The 19,966-nt window shown below is 38.9% G+C and overlaps 1 protein-coding gene across 6 annotated transcripts in view; it reads right to left on the bottom strand.

Moving 5' to 3' along the window:
- The window catches only part of MRPS27 (mitochondrial ribosomal protein S27), a 99,504-nt gene that overhangs the window by 71,188 nt on the left and 8,350 nt on the right, over positions 1-19,966 (bottom strand). For 4 of the 6 annotated variants that reach the window (XR_004283963.1, XM_032336011.1, XM_032336009.1 and 1 more), the window contains exons 3-4: positions 8,982-9,052; positions 6,985-7,043 (exon numbers count right to left, since the gene is read on the bottom strand). Coding sequence is in view for 4 of the 6 variants with exons in the window: in XM_032336011.1 (XP_032191902.1) it covers positions 6,985-7,043; positions 8,982-9,052 (130 nt within the window). In the remaining 2 variants the exon portion in view is untranslated. Of the gene's footprint in view, positions 1-6,984; positions 7,044-8,981; positions 9,053-19,966 lie in introns of those variants that run through there. The other 2 variants (XM_032336010.1, XM_032336013.1) reach the window with 1 other exon arrangement.

Genomic DNA, 19,966 nt, shown 5'->3' with positions numbered 1-19,966 from the left:
AGGCTGCCATCTGCCTCACCCCAGCTGTTCCTGACCTACCATCCGTCTCCAACCAGGGACGCCTGGTATCTGCCAGGTCAGTTAAGCAACTCACGAAAGATGCTTGAAGCCAAGGTACAGTGTGGATGAATGTGTTGGCAGCATACATCCTGCCACACAACCTTGACTTTGTCTCATTAATGGGTGGCATGCCATTTTCATGACAACACAGAGATGTATTCTGAGAAAAACAGACCTTCTCATGAAGCTCTGCAACTGCCTCTTCTTATTGAATGACAATTAATTCAGCATTCCCCATATTTTTGTTAAAAACCAAAAGGCTACTTTATTTTTAAAAATATATTTATTTACTTTAGAGCCAGAGCTCAAGAGCGCATGAGTTGGGGGAGGGAAGGAAGAAAGGGAGAAAGAATCTTCCGGCAGATTTCCTGCTGAGCAAGGAGCCAACTTGGGCCAAGATCTGGAGATAATGGGGCGCCTGGATGGCTCAGTGGGTTAAGCCTCTGCCTTTGGCCTCAGGTCATGGTCTTGGGGTCCTGGGATCGAGTTCTGCATTGGGTTCTCTGCTCAGCAGGGAACCTGCTTCCCCCCCACCTCTCTGTGCCTTCCTCTCTGCCTACTTGTGATCTCTGTCTGTCAAATAAATAAATAAAATCTTAAAAAAATAAAAATAAGAAAAAAAATCCTGAGAAGATGACCTGAGCCGAAATCAAGAGTCAGACGCTTAATTGAGTGAATAACCCAGGCACCCCTAAAAGGCTACTTTAAAAAAATGTTATATTTTAAAAATAGAGAGAATATGTTATACACATTAGAAATTTCTATCACTTTGCCTTCAGGAATGACCATTATGTTGCAGATCAAATTACCAGTTCTGATTACTGACACTCTGATAAAAAAAGGAACAAGTCTCATTTCATGCATGTCTAAATTGCCGTGATCCCGAAAGTACTTGAAAGCCTGAGTAAGACTTTAAAGATGTAATGTGCAAACATCCTTGGTAAATAAGAGGATACCACATAGAAAGAAGCAATTTTTATGGCCTGAGGTTGCATTCAATAAATGCAATAATCAAATACTGATATGGGAATTGTTAAAGGTTGTTAGAACCATGAAAACAATAGCTTTTACTGGTGCCACAATTTTACCGATGACAGTTTTGTCTCCTGAAGATGGAGACAAAGAACCTGCCTCAGGGATCATCTGTATGCACATAGGCAACACACATAAATTTGGGGGGTCCTGAGCTCAGAACTATTGATTAGGTGGCCCAAGAGACACTCTCCACAAAATGATAAAGGAAAACTCTAGGTAACTTGCTATAACACTGACCTCAAGTTCAAAGAACCTAAAGGGGTACCTCTTATAGAAAAAAAGCTAAGATCTTAGTTTTTAGAAAGCACTTTTAGAAGTACCACCAAGGACCCACAGATTACAAGAAATATAAAGAATTTCCTTCTATCTCTTCATTTTCATTTTCTCATGCTCTACCATGCTCTATCCTCTGGTCTCCATGGAATCCCTTCCATCTCTGCTTCCTTGAAAAAAAAAAAAAATGATAGCTCCCTCTGGGATCCTTATTGATAATACCTTGCACTGGGAAAACACTGTATTTTTATAGTATTGGTCTCTGTTCACATTCCATTCTTGTGGCTCCCTTTCTCTGTGTGGGACAGGCAGTGGCTTACATGTACATCATCCACACGGACTGTTCTCAGTGAATCTCTACACCTTCGTCTCTGCATCAGTAAAATAAAGATGCAAATCTAATTCTTAGGAATGCTCTAAATCTACAGTATTATAAATTTAGTACAGAAAAGGTAGGAAGACTTTTTCCTTCAAAAGCCAAAGGAGAGGGCATAGGAATAGGAAGCAGAAATTAATCCTATGCCCAAAGGAAAAACTGTTTTGCTCAACTCTTTTTAACACTAACATGGGACATATAAACGCTCCCCCCATTTTTTTTTTTAAGATTTTATTTATTTATTTAACAGAACCCATGTAGGCAGAGAGGCAGGCAGAGGGAGAGGGAGAAACAGGCTCCCCGCTGAGCAGGGAACCTGATGTGGGGCTCAATTCCAGGACCCTGAGATCATGACCTGAGCCAAAGGCAGCTGCTTACCCGACTGAGCCACCCAGGCTCCCCATAAAACTCTTTTTAATAAACATCGAGCATGACTCAGCAGTCAGCTGCTTATGCCCAGCAGTCAGATGCCCACTGAGTGGCCCTTTCCTCTCAGCAGCCATCAGTTGTGGGGTTACCTTTCTCCTCGGTGCCTCAAAACCTCTGTTGCTACAACGGGGCAGTCTCGTGGTTTCTCCCTCATCAAGCCAGAAGGGCTAGTGATACCAAAACCCAGCAGAAGTGTTCCTGTTCCTGCCCCATGCCACCTCCTCACTGGTCCCCTGCCAACAGCACCTAGGCGCCTGTCCTCTTCTCCTCACCTTCCCTTCACCTTCTTCCGGCTCAGCGGGGAAGCTCAGGAGGCAGGCTGTATTTAAGCTTTCATTTGGAAAACAGCACACCTATCAGCCATATGTTTGTCTACTCTATAAAGTCTAAACTAAAATAAGAAAATAAAGCCTTCTTTGTAGGAAGGAAAAAACAAAGATCTAGAAAACTTCAAAAGGCCTGGGGGAAGCAGCAGGACTAATCCAAGCAAAGGACCTTCTTTTCAAACACGATCTCATAGCAGGGTTCTTGACATTTCTTTGTGGCAAAGAACTCTCTGGCACTCTGCAAGCTCCTAAGCCCATTCCCAGAACAATGTTTTACATGCATAAAATAAGAGCACACAGGATCACAAAGGAAACCAATTATAGTGAAATAAAATTATCAAAATATTAAAAAATGCTTAAGATGTGGGAATTAAGTAGTTTAATTCCAATTTAATTTCTAAGCACTGATGAGCATAATTTAAGATAGCTGCTACAAACATAATGCTATTTGAAAAACCTACATTTATTAGTGAGAAAGACACAGATGCTGCTTATAACACTGTGATCTGTTGCCTGTATTCATAATGAAAGGAAATACTAAATATTACTGAGAGGTTGGTGAAAAATAATGGTTTTACTCTAAGTTCACAGACCTCTCTGAATTCTCTCTGCAGACCCTGATCAATAAAGCAGCTGGAGACACAGCTTCTTCAGCTTAAACAGAAGGAGAGGGCTGGTGGCAACAGCTCTTGGCTTCTCCCTCACTGCCTCTTCCTCCCGCACCCATACCCCCAAACTCCAGTGAAAAGCCAGCTTCAGGGCTTCTGGGAAGACTGCTTGAAAACCACACAGAAAGAGGGCTACTATTCCACAAATACTTGCTGAGAGTATTTCTGTGATAGCAGGCCTGTACCTATTTCCCACTCTCCTGGGCATATCTGTACATATTTGGTGAATACAGTATATAGAGGATCAGGTCCTTCTTAACTCGTTTTATTCTTTTTCACCCTTTTATTCTCCTGTTTTAACCCTTTGTTTTGTTAGAGCCCAACAGCTTTTAGCATGCCTTGTTTTCTCATTTCTTAGCTGTTGGGTTTTGTTTACAGTACTTCATCTCTAGCTCATATTATTTCTTTGTTAATGCATCATTTCCCTTTCCTTGTTTTGTTTTTTAAGTGAACGGTGGAGGAAAAGTTGATCATCAGGTTGTAGGCCCCCAGTGAACAGATCACAACCCAAAGAGGAAGGTTTGGAAATTCTCGCTCCTGCTCTCTCAACAGCAGCCTTTCTAACTCTCCTTAAAAGATCCCTGGGAGGGACGCCTGGGTGGCTCAGTTGGTTAAGCAGCTGCCTTCGGCTCAGGTCATGATCCCAGTGTCCTTGGATCGAGTCCCACATCGGGCTCCTTGCTCCGCCAGGGAGCCTGCTTCTCCCTCTGCCTCTGCCTTCCACTCTGTCTGCCTGTGCTCGCTCTCACTCTCTCGCTCTCTGACAAATAAATAAATAAAATCTTTAAAAAAAAAAAAAAAAAGATCCCTGGGACTCTTAATCTTGAAGCCCCTAAACTTTTAAACCTGTGTCCTTCAGGAGATTCAAAGGCTAAAATTCTCTCCTGGGACGACAGGATGATAACCACCAGGCATGTTTGTCAGAAGCACCCTGAACTGCTGGAACTTGGAACTACTTACTTGTGCACCTGATGGGATGGCAGATGCTCATTAGCTTGCCACTGATCACTGTAGGGTCAAAACTTCTTTGGCCCTAATACTCTTATCATAATCACTGTGGAGGATCTGATCACTAGAATAGGAGGGGATGTGGCAGCTATGCTCCACTTGTTGAGCGTGGTCTGCACCAGCTAAGGCAGTGAAAGAGCTGAGCTAATGACAGAGGTGGCCGCCCAAAGTTCTGTTGTGGGCCTTATTCTCAAAGACGGTACTGCCTGGGGAATGAGAAATCCTTAGGGCAGTCGAGCAAGAAGCTGTCAGTTGTATGGGATTAAGAAATCCCTTCAACATTTCCTCACCCTAGACTTTTGAAGATGCCTGAAGTCATCCCATCTAGAATGCATGCAGAAGGCTTAGCCAGTGGAAACACCATGGGCCCCTGGTGTCTTCAGGATTAACATTCTTGCTATCAATTAATGCAGAGAACCCCCAAGAGTTCATAACATGTAACTTCTAATTTTGCTGAGGCACAACTGTTTTATATATTCTCTAAGGGTGGAAAGTAAGAGTGAGACATTTAGCTAATGGGTGAATCTAGTCAACCTCCATTATCTATCTATATCTTGATGCAGTTTTTTGGGGTTATACCTAGTCCTATATACATATAACAGTAATCTCATGAAGTCATAAAAATGTTTACTTCTTAAAAAAAAAAAGCTAAGAAAAAGAGCCAATCTTCTTGGCAATGGAAGGGAGAACAGAAATAAAAAAGTGGTAAGTCATAGTTAGAACATTAGTTTTGTTTTTTTACTGAAGTACTGTTGAAATTCAGTATCATATTAGAACATCAGTTTTGATTTAAGCAAAGGATGGGACGTCAAATTAAACAGTGGCTCCGATTTAAGATGGGTAAGAGTCTTGTATATGTTCTGTATGGAAACAGGAAGGAGAGATTTTAGGAAACTTTCAGTGAGACTCCAGGCCAAACATCATGTGAAGAATCATGGATGATCTTAAAGGCAGGACTTAAATTTCTCAGTTAAACTTTAATGTACAAGGAATGGGACAGTGTTAAACTTACTGGTCACTATACACCAGCACTTGACATAGCCTGGATATGCAGTAGGTGCTCGGTAAATACTTGCTCAACGCTAAGTTACTGAAATCAAATACATGCTACAGACATACCTGTAAATTTGGGATGTATTTCTTCCAAGGCTATGGCACTGTGTCCCACAGGATGGTATTCTAAGGAATAATTTCTCTTTAGACATTGTAACTATTTCTGCATTTTGCCATTGACAAAGCAAAAGAATGAGAAGTAGGCAGATGCTAGCCCAATAACCTTCCACCACAGGCAAAAATAACTCTCAAAGGAGCCTCACAGTGCGAAAGAACCACCCAAGAAAGGCAGGGCTTACTCTCATCAAGGAATCCCTTTATATTTATCTTCATGGAGTAGAGGGCACTTGCAATTATGATTTTAGGACTCAGAATTTAAACCTATTTATTTTTTTTAAAGATCTTATTCATTTGAGAGAGAAAGAGAGAGCACAAGCAGGGGAGCAGCAGAAGGAGAAGACAACTCCCCACTGAGCAGGGAGCCCAATGTGGGGCTCAAGCCCCAGGACTCCATGACCTGAGTCAAAGGCAGACACTTAACCGACTGAGAAACCTAGATGCCCCAAGAATTTAAACTTATGACATCTTTAGAGGCAAATAAGTTTTAAAAAGTGCGAAATCTAATCTGCTTAAGATGTACATTTCAACAGAAAACACCAAAAAGGTGGTAGAATTTACCCAATTCAGAAAGAAGAAAAAGGGGCTCATTACTATGTAGTAAAATCATGTGAAAAAAAACTGAATAAATTTTCACCGATATAAAGAAAACTTTAAAAACTGAACCCAGATGGAAAAAATAAAATACTCTCTTAAAGCAAAGTAAGATCAAATGGCAAATTTTAATGTAATGCTTATTAGAAAACATTTTAAGTTTCAACTGGAGTCTATTTTTGAAACGTAGCAATTGGAATGAGTCATAAATCAGATTTTTAAAACACAATAAATAAAGAATCAAAGTAAAGAGTTATAGGGTATCATTTTTTACATATCTGATTAATGAAAAACCAAATATCAAAGTAAATCGTAATTTATTTGACATGCCCTTATTTAATAAGCTTTAGGTTATTTATGTCTTTTGCTATTATAGATGGTACTGTACTGAACATGCTTCTTTTTCTTTGTACACATGAGTGTGTATCTATATTTCACAGTAGAAATGTTAAGAGCTATGAGAAAGAATAAGTAAATGTGGTAATGTACAGAAAGTTTTAAAATGTAGTGTTAATTAAAAATAGATGAATAGTGCAAACAGACTGTATTTTCAACCAAATAAGTAAGGGAGAGAAGTAGATACATAAAATTTTTCACCTATCAGACTGACAAAAAATCCAGAAATATAAAAATTCCTTTTGACCAAGTTGTAAAAACAGGCCTTTCTCACGGACTGCCAGCAGGTATGTTAGTTGGTGAAATCTCAGTGGAAAGCAATTTGGCAAGAGCTATTGTAATTACAAATGTATATACTTAAGAGAATCACGTGCACAATTACAAGTGTACAAGGTTGTTAATTACTCCATTGCACCTAATACAAAGAGAGAGAGCAAACAACCTCAAGCTTCTATCTATAGCGGGGAACTGATTTAAATAGTATATTCATAATATGGAATCCGATGCCGTTGTAAGAAATGAGGAAGCTATCTATACACTGATATGGAAATATCTCCAAAATGGGAACTTAAAAAGCAAGATGCTAAACATATAAAACCTACCACCTTTTGTAAAAGAATATACAAACCAAAAAGAATAGAAAACTTACTTATAAAGGTAATACTCTGCATGGTCTACCTCTTCTCTAGAGGAAATGTTGTCCACAAACTAAAAGATAGAAAAATAAACTTTGGTTAAATACAGATTATGCCATACACTGGATCTAATTCACAAACTGACCTTAAAAAAGATAAGACACCCATTTTATTGGACCACTGTTCGCATGGTATGACTTCATCCTTGAAACCCTTTTATAAAGGCAAAGAATATACACTGGCTTCTCTCTTCCTACGTGCAGATCAATTCTGGTTAGATAAACTGAAAACCAAACATGAAACTTGCTCAGAACAAGAGAGAACTCCTCTTACTATGTGTATAATTAGCTATCAGTATCTCCCTTTATCTTTAAACCCTGAAATTTTCTCTATGTTCCAAGTTCCAAACGTGAGAACACCATTTTCCTACTCTGATTTCCTACTCTGGTTTTGTACTCTGGTTCAGAGTCAACCTGTGATCCTCGCACCAACAAAGTCTTCCTTTGAACCACAAAATCCCTGTGTGTGCTCCTTAACTCTAAAAAAACAGAAAAGAATTATTCCAAGAATGGATTCTACCCTGACACAGACACACAGGCAAAAAGGATGGAGTAGGAGAAAATGCATGTTGTGAATATAATTAAAGCCTCATAAAGAGGAAGAGAGAGTAAAAAGGAGAAGACTTTCCAAAAATGCCTAGGACTTACGGATTTTATTTAGAAATCTCATTAAGGAGCAGTGAAAATACGCTTTAAACACAGGACTGAAAGTTGAGAACTAGCTCTCCTGATTGCTTGCTGTGTGGCAGAGACAGATGGCACAGTCGTTCTGGAACTTAGCTGCTCCATCTGCATAACTAGAATAAAGGCACCTGCATTGAAGAGTGTAAGGCCCCAGTGAGAAAATGTACATGAAAGCCTGTTAAGCTCTAAAGTGCTGCTTACAAGTATCAGGCATTATGGCATAAAGAAATTATATCCATCATGTAAGAGATGAGCAATGGCTTTTCAGTTCCCCTCTGAAAATGAGGAGTCTACACAACTTAGGTTATGACCTAGTTAAAACTATTTCCCTACTAAAAGGAAAATATCAAAAGGGAGAAAGAAAGGACCCAGACCAAAAAGGATAAGAGTTTCTTTACTTCTCCTCATTTAGACTTAACAACATCTTGAATTTTATGGTGCCATTAATTTCAACAAAGAATTTTCACAACTAAGATTTCATTTTGGCATCACATTAGGCCTGTAGGGTGATACTATTGATCCTACACTGGAAATGAGGAGATTGAGAGGAGTCCAGTAGTAGATAATGTAACAAAGTAAATTCATGATAAAGAAAGGATCTCTTTGAGGGAGGCAACTGAAAAGCAGTTGGATGTCACAGAGATCTGGGTTTGAAGCTCACTTTTTTACTTATGAACTGTGTGAACTTGAGAAAGTTATCAACCAGTCTGAGTCTTACATGTAAAATGCAGTTTACAGCGCTTATCTCAAATAGCCGCTGTAAGAATGAACAGAGATAATGTATGTTAAGAAACGAGTAAAACGGCTGGCATAGGTGCTCAGTAATGGTTACTATCAACGGCTGTTTCCGATTTCCAGCCTAATATTATTCTCCTCTCCACTGCACTGCAGATAATTTAACAGTAACAATATCCTTTCTTTTACAGACTTCCTCAAGTATCAAAATCACTTCCAATATTAACAAATGAATACTATTACTTTGAAGGGTGTACCAACTTAAAAAAAAAATCATGATATAACAAAACAGAAAAATAAAAATAAATCAGATACATAAAAATGATCAGTGATATCAGAGTCTGGTAAATTTATTACCTTTTATTTCGGTTATAGAAATTTGCTACTTTACCACAAAACACTTTTAGTAACCACAAAAACATACCATACTCTGGAGAAATATTTCCTATGAAGTCTTTATCTACACAGCCTCATCTATATAAAGAGCCTCTCGTCCTCCCTCTTTGAAAATATACATGTTTAAGTTTTCTTACCCGTGATATTGTTAGAGAACTAACAGGCAACTTTCTCTCATATGTTTTATCCATTAAAGATGCTAGATCAGCTGTGAAGACAAAGAAGGAAAAAGAACCTTGTTAAATATACATATTTCTTAAGAAAAATCTAACAGATACAACTCCTGCCAGATGGCTGCCAATACTGTAAAGTTACTATTAAAACAGATGCTCTTCCTTGCTCTTTTTAGAAATCATTTTTGTATAAATTAAAGAGGATAAAGGACCATTAATAATATTTTAAAAAATGATTTATTTAATTGGAGTAAGGAATATTTTAAAAATCCTACCATGTTTTTAGCTTTTAAAAAACAGATCAGTATTTCAGCTCAGGTCTCAATCTCAGGGTCGTGAGTTCAACCCCTGACTTGGGCTCCAAGCTGGGTGTGGAGCTTACTTAAAAAAAATAAAAATAAAATATCGATCAATAGGGGCACCTGGGTGGCTCAGTGAGTTAAAGCCTCTGCTTCAGCCCAGGTCATGATCCCAGTGTCCTGGGATGGAGCCCCGCCCGCATCATGCTCTCTGCTCAGCGGGAAGCCTGCTTCTCCCCCCATCCCCACCCCCTGCCTGCCTCTGCCTACTTCTGATCTCTGTCTGTCAAATAAATAAATAAAATCTTTAAAAAAAAAATTGATCAATAAAGTATCTTTGGAAGGAAGCACAGGGAAGTGTTATCATTGACAGACTCCAGGGAAAGGAATTAGACAGTAGGGACCCAAGGAAAGAAGACAGTTCATTGCTTACATGTTTATTCCTTTTGCATTTTGAACCAGGGAGCTATATTAGCGATTCAAAAATTTAAAGGCTGGAATTTATCAAATGACTTTTACACATTTTCTGAACAAATCAGAGAAGCACTCTGTCTACATTTATTGACTTTTGGACTGAACTATTCCTATTCTGGTTCCTTTAAGGAAAATATTCACAGAAATATGTGGCATTCCTGAGATTACACTATCTCAGAGTCTAAAAGTCTGAAATACTAAACAACATACTCTCCAAAAGGATTATTTCACACCTTCCCATTGCTTCTCAAACTTACAATATGCTCTTTCCCCCCCCTCCCCTCCTCTCAGCTCATGACTTTGTGTCTTATTTTCCCAAGTGTAACATATAAGCAATCAAGAGAATTTCATCCTCCTACTATCAGGTTTCCAGGCTACCAGGATCTGTGCACATAGACTCTGCCTTCTATTTTTTAACAAAGAATGAACTTTATTAAAGAAACAAAAAATCAAAATGATAAAAATCTCCCTTGACTTCATATCTCCTTCCAGCTTCTCCTCTGTTTTGTTCCCCTCAGCAGCAAGAGTTCTTAAAACAGTTCTCCTTGTTACAAATACTCAGTCCCTGGGTGATCTCATGAGCTCTCACTCTCCCACAGCTTTAATCATCATCTACGGAATATTTGCTCCTCACGTCCAAGCTTACCCGGACTTCTGCCTGTAAGTTCAGACTTGTGCTTCCAACTTCAGAGGGGACATCTCCCTCTGGAAGTCTAATACGTATCTAAACATGGCATGTCCTCTTAATTCTCCAACCTCAAACCTGCTTTCCCCCAAGCATTTTCTCTCTCAGTAAATGGCCACTACATTTGCTGGTTTATTCAGGTAAAAAAATCTAAGCATTATCCTAAACCCCATTCTTTTTCATTCTATAACCAACAGTCAGCAAATCCTATGGGATCTAGACGAAATATATATTTTTCACCATTAGCACAACTAACCTCCTGCCTCCTGACTAGTCATCTTAACTACTAATTAACTACTACTAACTACTGCCCCCACCCTTATGATCTAACCTTCAAAGAGCAGTTTGAGTAAGCCTTTTATTTATTTATTTATTTATTTATTTTTAAAGATTTTATTTATTTATTTGACAGAGAGAGATCACAAGTAGGCAGAGAGGCAGGCAGAGAGAGAGGAGGAAACAGGCTCCCTGCTGAGCAGAGAGCCAGATGTGGGACTTGATCCCAGGACCCTGAGATCATGACCTGAGCCGAAGGCAGCGGCCTAACGCACTGAGCCACCCAGGCGCCCCTTGAGTAAGCCTTTTAAAAAGATAAATCAGATCCTGCCATTTACTTTTCTCAAGCAGCCAACAGCTTGCTATCATACATAGAATAAAATCCAAAATACTCTCTATGATCTACAAATGCCTACATAAGTCAGTCTCTGTGTGTGTGTGTTTCTGTCTTTTATACTTAAAAGTAAAATCCATGAAGGCAAGGGCTTAATTCACTGATGGATTCTCAGTCGCTAGAACAGTTTTTATAAATGGAACTCAATAAATATCTTTAAAAAATTAATAAAAGGCACAGACCTGTACCCCTGGGGCTAATAATACATTATATGTTTATCAAAAATTTAAAAATTATTAAATTTAAAAAAATTAAAAAATAAATTATAAATTAATAAAAGGAAGAAAGGAAGGGAAAGAGAGAGGGAGAGAAGGGCGAGAAGAAGGAAGGAGAAAGAAGTAATTGAATTTCCAAGATTCTTATTCCCTGGTAGAAGAAATTTGTGTCAAGTAAAAAGAAGACAAAGGCAGTCAATCTACAAGTATCTGTTGAAGACTTTTTGCTGTGCATTTAACATTTTTTCCTTCTTTCCTTTTCCTGGGGCAAAGCTCTCAATGACTCAGTAGCTACTGTGAGAAGCAACACTAAATCCTGAAAACCCGATATGATGTAAAAATGATTACGTTTCTTATGATTATCTTAAAGAAACTGACACCAGGTGATTAAAGAATACACACACATACACATACACACACACACACACACACAAACACAAAAAGAAGTCCCCAAAACCTATTCATATTAAGGCAAATTAATATTGCAAACAGAATGATATTAAACAGGTCTCATGATACCAAATTTTTATGATAAACACTCGACTGAGTTGGCTTCTGTACTGTGGTAACTCAAGATTCCCTTTTAATCCTTCACACCAAGACATCATCAGTCAAGTGAAATTGGTTGGGAGCTTCAAAAAGGCAACAGCTGCAGAGCCAGTATCAGAGGAATAACATTTGCATATTAGAAGTCAGAGAGGGATCTGCTGCTAGGTATTATATGTGACCAATCACCTTATGTGACAGTGTTGGTGTGATGAATGAGGCAGAAAAACTGCACAGGGCAGGGATGGCCAGGAAAGCTTGGGCAGCTGTGGCCTACAGAGGGCCAGCACCCCAGGCTTCTGGACCATGAGCTTTAACAGTCAAAATCACACTTCACATTTCAGTGAGGGGCCTACAGATGCCCAGGTTTTCTTCAAAGAAATGTGCCGAAGAAGATGCCTTCTTGCCTGTCGTTCAGCTCCTCAGGAATATACACTGCAGAGGATGGCTGAGGTCAACAAAAACTATATGGGAAAATAGATCTTCACCTAACAAAACTTAAAGCTGGACAGACAATCTGAAGTATGTCCAGAAAATGAAATGTATACTAGCATAAAATGTTCTTCTTGTCTGAAGAAAACAATACCACTGATGATCTAAGGTCATAGAAAATTTTATTAAGGACCCTATACACTATTCCAAGTATAGGAGTGTAACCATTCACAAAACTGGCTAAGGATCTGAATCGCTTGCAAGACTTGAAAACTTCAGATTCCTAAGTTTCACACATGCAGAGAGCAACTCTGATTCTGCAGGCTTCAGGTGAGATCGGGAAATAAAAACTTTTAAACAAAAGCCCTAAGAGACCACGATGCACCCCTTGCAGGAACTAGAATGAATTATGTCTGAGAACTACTATGGAGACAACACAAAATAAATGTTGGAGGTTGCTCGTAAGTTCGAAGAGGATATTAAACTGAATTCCATTTCCAGAATCAGGTGAAAAATAAAACACCTAAATAAAATGTTTTTTAAAAATTCAAGTATATGACTGTGCTTTAGGTGAGAAATTATTAGATGGTTTTGATTTCTCATGATTTTGGTGTAAATGTGTATTGCTGTTACCCGATCAACACTAACCTTTCTGGGCTTAAGAATATTTGTGCACCTTATCTAATTAAAGCCTCTGCCTTCGGCTCGGGTCATGATCCCGGGGTGCTGGGATGGAGCCCCGCATCGGACTCTCTGCTTGGCGGGGAGCCTGCTTCCTCCTCTCTCTCTGCCTGCCTCTCTGCCTACTTGTGATCTCTGTCTGTCAAATAAAATAAAATCTTTAAAAAAAAAAAATTAACAAGAAAAACTATAAGCACACATAACCTATGTATAGAAGCAACAGAAGGAAGTAGGACAAACTAAACTAGGAACCATTCTGAACATAGATATTTAGGTTTCCATGTATCTATTTGTCACCAGAAGCTTTAAAACAAATAGTTCCAATAAAGAAAAAATCTAAAGCCAAGCTTTACATACATACACACTAAGAAAATGAGGCTGATGTGCACAATTCAGACCCATCTCTAGAACTGCCAGGAGATGATAAATGTGAAGCCTAATAAATAAATAGATGTCAGATATAGATGCAAATATGGAACTGACAAAGTTAGAAAGGCAGGTTTCAGAAAATGTGTTGAGCTTCAAGAGCAAAATTTGAAAAATCACTGCAACAAGCCAAAGACCTCCCAGCTGAAATGACACAGCAAAACTAAACCTCAGCTAATGGGAGAAGTGCCTGTAAGAGATGACCACAGAGCTTAGTTTCAACCTGAATTCAAATGTGTCAATGGTGTAATTTTCTTTGAATTTGGAAAGGGAGTTCTTAAAACAAAAACCAAAACCAAAACCAAAAGGTGTCCTTGACTTTATAATTACTTATAATATGAAAAATTAGAAACAAAATATTTAACTCAGTAAGGCTCAGAAATCCAATTCAGCTCATCACCAGGGCCCTTACCCCTAGCAAGATGACCCAACAAGCAAGAGAACTTCCTCTGATGGAATGCAGGCAGCTTCCTCATCAGGCCTGCCCTCCTACTGACACTGTACTCAGTTCCCCAAAATGGTTTTCTCCTCAGCCCTCTTCACTGTGGGCCCTAGTCCGTAATTAAAAAGCTGCTAACTGGCTAATGCTGTTAACTTGCACCCTGTACCTTCTCAACAGATGTGCATGGTTAGTGGAGGAATTTGGACACAATGCTTTAATTCAGTGTTTATTTTAACCAAAGAGAAACCCAGTACAGAAACAGTGTAAAACAGCAATCTTCTGACTTGAGTTGGAAAGCCCAAGAATCCTAGGGATCTATAAAAAGTCCAGTTGGAGAACTAAGGCCCTTTCAATAAAAACATCAACTGTAATGGATTAAAATGTGTGCATTGCTTAACTCCAGGAGTTCATAACGTTATTTAAAAAAATATATCCTCATTGATCATTTTTGGAGGATGGCAGGAGGATGGAAGGATGGTAGGATTTTCTTGAAAGCTGCCTCTTCATAAAAACTGTATCTTAGGATAATTGCTGATGAAAAAAATTCTTATAAAAAATTTCTCAGTAATTGGGCGCCTGGGTGGCTCAGTGGGTTAAGCCGCTGCCTTCGGCTCAGGTCATGATCTCAGGGTCCTGGGATCGAGTCCCGCATTGGGCTCTCTGCTCAGCAGGGAGCCTGCTTCCCTCTCTCTCTCTCTGCCTGCCTCTCCATCTACTTGTGATTTCTCTCTGTCAAATAAATAAATAAAATCTTTAAAAAAAAAATTTCTCAGTAATAAATGAGTAAAAAATGATAGAATTAAAACAGTAACATTTTGCAGCTCCTAATGAAATAACAAGTATATAAGCAAAGATCATGAATGGCCTTTAATATTACAGAGGGATAACCAAATGCTGTGTACCTCCTGATAAAAGTAAACAATACTTCCTATGAAGTATTCATGCCAAAAGAAAAACAAAAAAAGAAACCCTGAATCTGATCAAGTCTCCTACTCTAACTGCCAGCTTTACAGGGCATATGGAAGATAGAGGAACATGTAAACACCACCATAAGGATGAAAATAGCAAATCTAGGATGCAGGAAACTCTCAGACAAAAGAACTGTTTTCCTCAACAAATAAATTGCAAGAGAAGAGAAAGAGAAACTTACAGATTAAAAAATAATTAAGAGACATCTCAACACCTTACAACGTATGACTCTTATCTAGGTCCCATTTCAAGAAACTGTAAATTAAAAACAAACAACAACTTATAAGACAACTGGGGAAATTTAAACATTGATGGCATATTTAATGATGTTAAGGAATGACTAATTTTAAAAAATAAGAATGGTATTGTGTTTTTTTAAAAAGCCTATCTTTTAAAGGTAATGTGAAAATACACATAAAATGATCTGCTAACAAAGATGCCAGGTGATGGAAAAGAGAATTGATGAAATAAAACTAGCAAGGAAGTGGTAATTGCTGGAGTCAGGTGACAGTACACAGGAGGATTCATTATACTATTCTGTCTACTTTTGTATGTTTCTATAAAAAAGATTTTAACAGAGGTAAGAGAAGGGGACAATAAATAAATTGCACTGTATGGACCTTACATGCATCCTGATTCAACCAAACCATTAAAAAGATTTAGAAGAGTATCCAGGTAATTTGAATACTGTATCTTTCATATGTAAATAACTAAAATTTTAAGTATGATAATGGTATTAAAAATACCCTTGCCTTTGAGACATATATGTTAAAACATTTACATGTGAAATTACATACTGTCTGGGATTTGCCTCAAAATAAACCAGAGGGTCCTGATGGGGAGTAGAATTAGAGATGAAGTAAAATTAGCCATGAGCTGGTAACTGTTGAAGCCAGATGATGGGTATGGGTAATTCTACATTTCAATCACTCTACTTTTGTACGTTTGTATTTTCCATTATAAAACATTTTTTTTTTTAATTTTACCCATCATGTTAGAAGTCCAAATAATAATTCCTACCTTTACGGAGGAAATGGGAGCCACAATAAGGGCTTCTTGAGTGGGAGGAATCTTCTGTTTCTTACATTTCTTACACTAGTTCGCTTGGCTCATTGACTTATACATTATGGTTTATGCACGTTTCTGTATACATTATTCTGCAACCAAAATGTATATCTTAAAAAGCAAGAAATCCACTGTTCAGTCCAAGGGAAGACACTATGGTAGGAATGAAGGTTCTACAGCAATCACTGAGAAAGCTGTTTTTCAGCATAAAGGCAATGGCCCTAAGTGTCAGAAAACAGCCTCAGTTTCCTCATCAGGGGAAATAGCAGCAGCTGCCTTAGCTTGCTGTTGTGAGCATTAAATGGGATGGAACCTAGAAAGTGCTTACAAAAGAACTAGCAAGGAATGAAGGTTGCCTTTGATTCTTATGTCAGAGGACCTGCCCTGCATTCATGGCCTGCCTGATCCCTAAAATGCAGTGTAGGTACTAAACAGCACTCCTGGTTTTAATTAAAGAGCTCCGTAGCAATAAATTACTCTCATACTGGGAGCTGGACAGATCCCTATTAGCCCGCCCCCAAGGCTCTTAATGGAAAACCACGAATGAGACTGAACACCAGAGCCTTACACCCATCAAAGAAAATACCGAACATCGCCTCCCCTCCGCCCCCAACCTCCAGGGCAAGTACTCCACGCGGAGGCGAAATCAGTTAAGCAGATGGAAGCTTAAACCCCACACCCACACCCAGGCATCTTCCCTCTCCAGCCCCGCTCCACTCCACCCCACGCCCTCCAATGGAGACGAGCGGAGTAAAAGCCCCATATCGCTGCTCCTCCTCCTTCCAATCAGCGAGCTCGCACCAGGTCGCAGCGCCCAATCACAGCGCTCCACATGCTAAAGGCAGCACACCGCGCAAGCGCGTACGGGGGCGGCTTCCGGAAAGGTCCGCACCCAAACGCCAGGTTCCAAAGGCTGCGCAGCGGTCCCGGCAGAGGCGGCGCTGCCACCTACTGCACGATCAACGGGATGCAGCCCCGGGCTCAGTGACTGAATTCTCGGGACACAAATCTCAACCCACTCAAGGGTTAGGGAGTACATACAGTAATATCACACAGGCGCGAAAGTTTTAATTACATTTTGTTACACAGCAGAAAAAAAAAAAAAAACTGTTTCAAAGGGCCTCTTTTTTTCCCCAAGCAGTTTGAGTTTCAAAACCTTACTCATACCCTAATGTTTTATAAAGGGGTAGAATCAAGGGGCCTAGAAATTCGTTCATTCCACATTTCTGGAGCACCTGTTATATGGCAGGGTATTAAGTGAGGCAGGCATTATCGTTATCCCTAATTTATGGCTACAGGAACAAGGTTAAAATGATATAGCTCTGAAAGCTGGCTGAGCTAGGGCTCACATCGATCTCTGCCTCCCCAAAGGGCCGACTTTCCACATTAAATGGCGCAACGATGGTATTAAGTGCTGGGAGAATACGGGTGAGGAAAAAAGCCAATTCTGCCTGGATAGGGATTCAGGATGTAGAGAGTATTCAAGGACAGTAGTCATCAGTAAATGGTAGTTGTTACTGCTTTTCCAAGTATACCAATCTTAACAGTTATCTACATTTGATATTTATTTATTGCAGACATACTATACTCATTCTTTGGCAAACAGCTGCTGCTTATTCAGGAATCTATGTAAAAGTTCCCATAAATTTGTCCCCTAATAACAAAGAGCTGATTATATCCTATACCAAGGCACCAAATACAAGTCTTTTCTAATCTTCCCTTCATGCCTAGGAAAGTTTTAACAATAGCTTTCCCAAAATTCTTCATTTTCTTCTCTGCACTTCCACAGCACTACTCTTACAGTTCGTGAATGGCATATCAGAACAAGCTGTTATTGGTTTCATCATTGGACCGGTGGTTCCTAAAAGGAACCCCAGAGGGCAATTAAAATATGGGGGTGTTTTCTATCACAATGACTGCAGGGAGTACTGCATGAGCAGAAGATAGGAAAATTAGATAACCTGCAATGCAGAGACTGTCCAACACATCAAACATTGTCCCTGTTGGGAACCAGACTTTTCGTATAGAAAGCTGATATAACTTTGGCCTAGGGAAGGTAAGGAAGAACTCTGTAGGGATGAACTCATTATCTGTAAAATATGTTCACAGCATGAACTCACTATTTGTAAAATATGTTCACATAAGCTTATGTGCATATATGTTTATGTGGCTATGTATATATATTTTTTTCCTAGTTCTAGTCACTGAATAGCCCAAGAAGCAAAAACTGCACGGTAGCAAGAGGACAACTAGTGAACAGATCTTGGTTTCTAATACCATTCCTTAGGAAAAGGAACCAGGACTCCTTGGAGAAATAGTTAATTCCAGGGCTGGAGCAGGAAAGGTACAAGATGAATCAGGTTGAAAGGACTTCTACCACCCAACACTGCAACAATTTGACCACCCAAATAACAAGGATGGTAATGAATCATTAAAAGAAAAAGAGGAATTCACAATACCCAAGACCATACTGATAGTAAACACAGAAAGAAATGGGAGGGAATGGAACGCTTATTTACATTATAATACTGAGTACTAGTTACTAAATGTGGAGGTATTAACGAATTGGAAAACCATCATTTTGCAACCACCATAGTAAGGATTGACTCAGGCAAGAAGCTAAATGGATACTAAACTTAGGGGGAAACTTTTCACAAGCAGCAGGACACTGGCATGATATTAAAGTATCTCCCCACAGATTGCCCATTAGTTACAATGGAGAAAAACAGTAACCCTCCAGGGTAAAAATCACACACACTTGACTGGGTGATCAAAGTTAACTTTACCAGTGAGGGCAGATGGACATCAGGTGTCTCCAGACGAGAAGACATCCTGAGAAGGACACAACATTACCGACAATATTTTGCCCAGAGGACCGTTTCTTGAATCTAATTAAGAAGAAATACAAGACAAATCCCCAAAGAGGAATATTCTATTAAAAAAAGAGACTGGCTTCTTAAAAAATATCAGGTAGTATACACCAAAGCACTCAGCTTAATGGGCTATAAGATATGTAACAAACTCTCAAATGGTTTAAAAAAAAAAAAAGTGTAAAAAAAAAATTTAAAAAAAAGTGTGTGTAGAGAATGAGAAAGCAAAAACAAAAGGGTCAAAATAATGACAAATGGTGAATCTGGGCAAAGAGTATATAGATGCTCTTTGTGTTACTCTGACAAGTTTTTGTAAGTTTAAAACTATTTACAAATAAAAAGTTAAAATATCTGCCCCACATACCATGGCATCTACGACAGGGCATCTACGACACGAAAAAAAAAAAAAATCAACCTATTGATAATGGACAGAACTGATTCCATTTTACATATAAACAAAGGCAAAGTACTTTTTCGGGTGAAATGTGAAAATAAGCTGAATCTTCCATAGATGCAACTACCATGTAAACTGAAGAGGGTAATTAGATATGTTCAAAACTTTCATATTGAGAGTGTTCACCATTTTGTGAATAAAATTGTGTCCCATACGATAATGTCACTCCTGACATTGGACTTAACCAGCATACCACATCTGTAGCCATCCACATTTCTATCTACTCACAGTGATTCTACATTTCAGTGCAAGTATGTAGTTACTTACCTTCAGATTCTCCACAGCTCTGCTTTGCTTATTAGCCCCTGCCTACATAGCCATTCCAGGATGTACAAACCAATTTTGCTCTTGCAATAACATCATTAGGGAAGAAAATGGTAAGTTCTTTGAAACCCCTCCCCAGCCCAAGCTAGCCATTATAGACAGCTACAAAAGAATGTCTCTCTCCTCCCTCCCCTTATTAGAAGAATCCATAAACTTATTAGAAGAATCCATAAACCCAGGGGTACTTTATTCTTTAATATAAGCCCAAAAAAAGCAGAAAAAGAAATCTAGGGGAGAATATTAGATCAGCACTGGAGTTGATCAAAAAATTACATCAGTCCCATAAAACCATCGCCAATCGTCTGACTTTATCTATGTCCTCATGATGTTACATATAATGTATATTACATATTTACAAAGTGCTCATGGTATCAGTGACTTCTTTTAGAGATTTCAT

This window comes from Mustela erminea, chromosome 3, assembly GCF_009829155.1.
Source record: "Mustela erminea isolate mMusErm1 chromosome 3, mMusErm1.Pri, whole genome shotgun sequence".
In the NCBI taxonomy this organism is placed as follows: domain Eukaryota; kingdom Metazoa; phylum Chordata; class Mammalia; order Carnivora; family Mustelidae; genus Mustela; species Mustela erminea.
This window is presented reverse-complemented; position numbering and strand designations above follow the sequence as displayed.